The 4,219-nt window shown below is 39.2% G+C and overlaps 1 protein-coding gene across 1 annotated transcript; it reads right to left on the bottom strand.

Moving 5' to 3' along the window:
* Window positions 1–1,750: 1,750 nt before the first annotated feature.
* Window positions 1,751–2,488, bottom strand: CLDN12 (claudin 12). Its single transcript, XM_009710247.1, has one exon. The coding sequence runs from the start codon at window positions 2,486–2,488 to the stop codon at window positions 1,751–1,753; it is 738 nt and encodes a 245-aa protein (XP_009708549.1).
* Between the last annotated feature and the right edge of the window lie 1,731 nt (window positions 2,489–4,219).

Genomic DNA, 4,219 nt, shown 5'->3' with positions numbered 1-4,219 from the left:
TTTGTTCCTATTTCTAATGCACAGAAAAGGAAAGGAACTGACTTTCAGGACCTCAGATGAGTTTGCACAACTGGAATTGAAGAACTCTACTTGATTTTTTTAGCAAAGCAAATTTGTTCTGAGATTAATGTAATACAAATATCCGCTAAATTCCAGAATGCCACCAATCAAAACAACTTCCTTGACTGGAACGACATCTTAAACACAAGATCTCAATTTTCCCAAATCTGAGCAAATCAAACACTTGCCTTAATTATAACACTCTTCAACTCACTGTCCTCAGACTTCCAAGTGATTTCAAAGCTGATACTGAAAAGCTTTGATCCTTAGGGCTGACCTGCTCTGCATGTTAGAAGGAAAAGAACAATTTAAAGACATCCCAGGTTGGGAATTTATAATCCCTCCTCATCCTTGAGGAGCTACAAGGTAAAGCTCACAAGATAATCAAAACCTCATATTAGAGAAAATAGGAATGGGAAATTTTCTCCAGTTGTGAGGTGGCAGCATAGGAAATAACTGGATTCTAAAACAGCTCAACTTGAAAGGTGTTGAAGAACAAGGCTGAAAAAGTTAATTTTTAAAGTAATTAAAGTTTTAAAAGTTAATTAATAAAGTCTTAATCAGTAATTAAATAAGCTACAGCATGAAAAGTCCAACAACCATAAAGATCAACTCTGAAAAATACATAAGTTCATTGTTGTGTTGTTTTTTTTAAAATGTATATACAAGTAACACAATCTAGATTTAAAAATCTCTCCCCAAGGTTATAATCCCCTTCCTAGAGAGATGTTGTTATAGCTTGTGTACAGTGTTGCTAAACAATCTTTCACAGCCTTCAGAATTCTTCATGGTTTTCCTAATCCATTTTGCGGTGAGTGACATTTTCTCTCCAGAACTGAATGATGCTTTAAAGCCTAATTGAAAATCCATCTTTAAGATGGCCTTCAAATAAAATATTCAAGCTTCTAAACAGACTTTTTAAATACAAGTGGTTTTTGTTTTATTCACAAAATAGATCTAGTGAATTTGCTAACTCATTAAAAAACAGACTAGAAATAAAATTCACAAAAAAGTTTCTAGCCTCCAGTAATTCACAAAATGCTATTACAGTACAGAAGAACATTATTAGTTAAATCAGTTTTATTTCTTGTGATAGCTACTTTGAAAATAAAGGGTAATCTGACACTAACTCTATTACAGAAGTTCATAAGCGGGTAGCTTTTTGTGTGTGCAGTGGAAAACAAAGAACAGCGCTACAGAACTGAACTAGTCTGCCAAATACCCTTTTCAGACATCACATCTTAAAATATGTATGTCTAGATGAACAAGAAACTCAGTGAAGCCCCTGCACCCAGTTCCACTGCCCACATTTGGATAATGCACGGATGCAGGGGTCCACCTATGTAGCTCTTACAACTGGATCAGAATCTAATAATAGCTAAAACAAAGGTTCAAACCTGCTTTGATGTCAGTAAGCAGAAGGATGAATGGATACTATTGTTAGTGTTCTGTTCCAGCATTAGCAGCAATTTTGTCTGTAGTGACATCAGAGTTAAAAAAAAAAAAGCTGGTCAAGAAGTAACACACAAGAACAGCAACGGACTTGCTGAACTCAGGTCTCCATTGCTCTGCACCTTGGGAAACCTGACCTTACAAATGATTATGCTCAGTGCAAGGCAACAGAGGGAATCAAACCCGCAATTTTCATGGTTTGAATGAGCACAAGAACTTGGCTTCCAAGACTGCCTTCTTAAGATGCATGTGTCACAACAGGAATGTCAATTTCCATGGCAGAGAGGCGAGAGCGTGCAGAATACGGCTGAGAGGCATAGCTGTGCATGCTAGGGGCATGAGAATAGAGGGGCTGCCAGAAAGGAGAAGGTAGGCTTTTACATGCGCAGTACCACAGAAACAGCAGAACGGAAGTGAAGAACAGACCGCCAGCACTGGCAATGGCAATAAATACAGATATGTCAAAGCTAAAGACAGGCTCATATTTTCTGTTCAGATAATTGTTATAAAAAATGACCCAGATTGACGGAGTGAGACAAATGGCACATGCAAGCAGGAACAAGAGGCCAGCAACGAGATGGCAGCCCGCACTGTTTACAAGGCATTTGGCCAATTTGATGTTTGGCACACTTGATACAAAGGCTGTGTTACACATGCCAATCAAGCAGAGAAACAGAGCTGAGACAGCAGTTAACATACTCAGTGGAAGGGCAAACTGAAGAACACGCAAATCCAGTTGATCGACAGCAGTGTACCACTGCGGGTCATAGATCACACAGTCTCTGCTCCCATCAAAGCGAGCACACTTAATCCAGAGTCCAGTATAAACAGTCACATTCCTCTCATTCTTGTTGAATGTGTACAGTCTCATTTGCCTCCAGTTTGGAAGCAGAACTGCTGCAAGGAGTCCAGCTACTGAGGCTGTTCCACTGAGGAAGGCCAGTACTGTTGCTGCATGAACATCCCGGCAGCCCATTCTTGCCCACAAAAGTTGTTTCCTGCAATTAAAAATATATTTTTAAAAAAAAAATCAGTAGGTGAAACTTTATGGACACAGAACTGACTACAGTTGACTTGTGCCAAGTTAATAAACTTGTATGGCAGCTGGTAGGCAGTAACTCTCTCGCACCTTCTTTGCCTTACACACTTGTGCAGAGGTAACACTACCAAGTTCATGGTTTAATTAAGTGTCAGATTATTTCACAGACTGTTATGATTCCTCAGCTGACAGACGGCTAAATTCACCACGTTCAAGACCAAAAAGGAGCACCTAAACACGTGATTCTACACAGCCTTTCATCCTGTGTCACTGCATGGACTTTTACAGAGTCCAGGTGGAGAAGGTGAATCACTGAGTGGGCGTGATTTAAGAAGTTCACCTCTCCTCAACTGGCAGCTCCCTCTCTTTAGGCCAGATGTAATATCAGAGTGCGTGTTCAGTCCTACCACACCGCCACGGGAGCAAAAGGGAATTGCTTAAAACCAACATCACTAGACTGGGCAAGAAATGTATACATAGGCAGTTACCCGTATTTTACATAGTTGTAAACCAAATTGTTGATGATAGCCTTCTCTGCTGAGGAATTTACTACAATTTTTTCAAAAGCAATTAACAGTTCTTCCACACTACTTGTGCCTTTCAAAACCAGCTATCCAAGCAAATGAAAAACTCTAGAAAGCAGCTGGCTTTTCAGCTTTCACATTTTCCTCTTCACAGCAAGTGTTAAAGAACATTGCTTCCTTTTCAATATAACCACTGTCTGCATACTGAGTATAGCCTCTTGCCTGCAGAGATCCTGGGAAACAGTCTCAATGATGGGTCTTTACAAAAAAAAAAAAACAACAAAAAAACACAACAAAAAAACTGACTCAATTTGAGTAATCCCTTCTCTGGCTGCTCAAGATACTCTAAAACAGCCTAATACTTAATAGGCACTGAGCATCCACCCCAGAGTGTACTTGAAGCAGGACACTAAAAATTATAGTACGTAAAAAGGAGCAGATACTTGGAAAGCTCTCACGGAGTGCCATTCAGTCATAAACTCCTACTGAAATGCCTTCCAAATCATTATACTGCATTGTGCTTATTTGTTTAAAGTCACAAAATAATTCTTCAGGTACTGGAAGTTTTACCTACTGCATATACAAATAACTATCCGTATCTCAAAGGTTACAGACATGGCTGCAACCAAGGAGGAAACTGGATCTGATCCTTTCCTGTCCTCCTACACCTGCAGAGATCAAATGCCCAGGGCACTTTTCAGATAAGGAATTTCCATGTATACGGGAAGCAGACTAGAAGCATTATCAAGCTATACAGCTAGCCAGCATTTTATTGATTTATAGACAAATAAATAAAGCCAAATTTGTCTCATAAGAAAGCATTAGGCATTTATTTGCTTTTTATGCCATCTAACCCTGAAGGATTGCAGTAATATGTGGGTACCATTTAAGTGCTGATCATACTCTTTTAAAGAAGCACCGCTGAAAAGAAATAATGACAACCACGTTTATGCTAAAAAATGCACCTTATTCATCAAAAAGACAGCATTATATTTTTGCTAAGAATAGCTGAGCGTAGGCAAGCTACTGTTCTCATGGCAGTGACCTTTTCAGATAGTGGATCATTAATAGGATACCCTCTGGGTAGGGGGACCCAAGACTTATTTCCATCATAATTGATTTAATATCTTGCTTAACCTCAGCT

The sequence above is a fragment of the Cariama cristata genome, unplaced genomic scaffold (assembly GCF_000690535.1).
Source record: "Cariama cristata isolate BGI_N322 unplaced genomic scaffold, ASM69053v1 scaffold9261, whole genome shotgun sequence".
Classification (NCBI taxonomy): Eukaryota; Metazoa; Chordata; class Aves; order Cariamiformes; family Cariamidae; genus Cariama; species Cariama cristata.
Note: the sequence above shows the minus strand (reverse complement) of the source record. Positions and strands in the feature narration are given on the sequence as shown.

What these genes read in the sequence shown, in the direction of transcription:
- CLDN12 (XM_009710247.1), bottom strand. Translation starts at nt 2,488, where the DNA reads ATGGGCTGCCGGGATGTTCATGCAGCAACAGTACTGGCCTTCCTCAGT.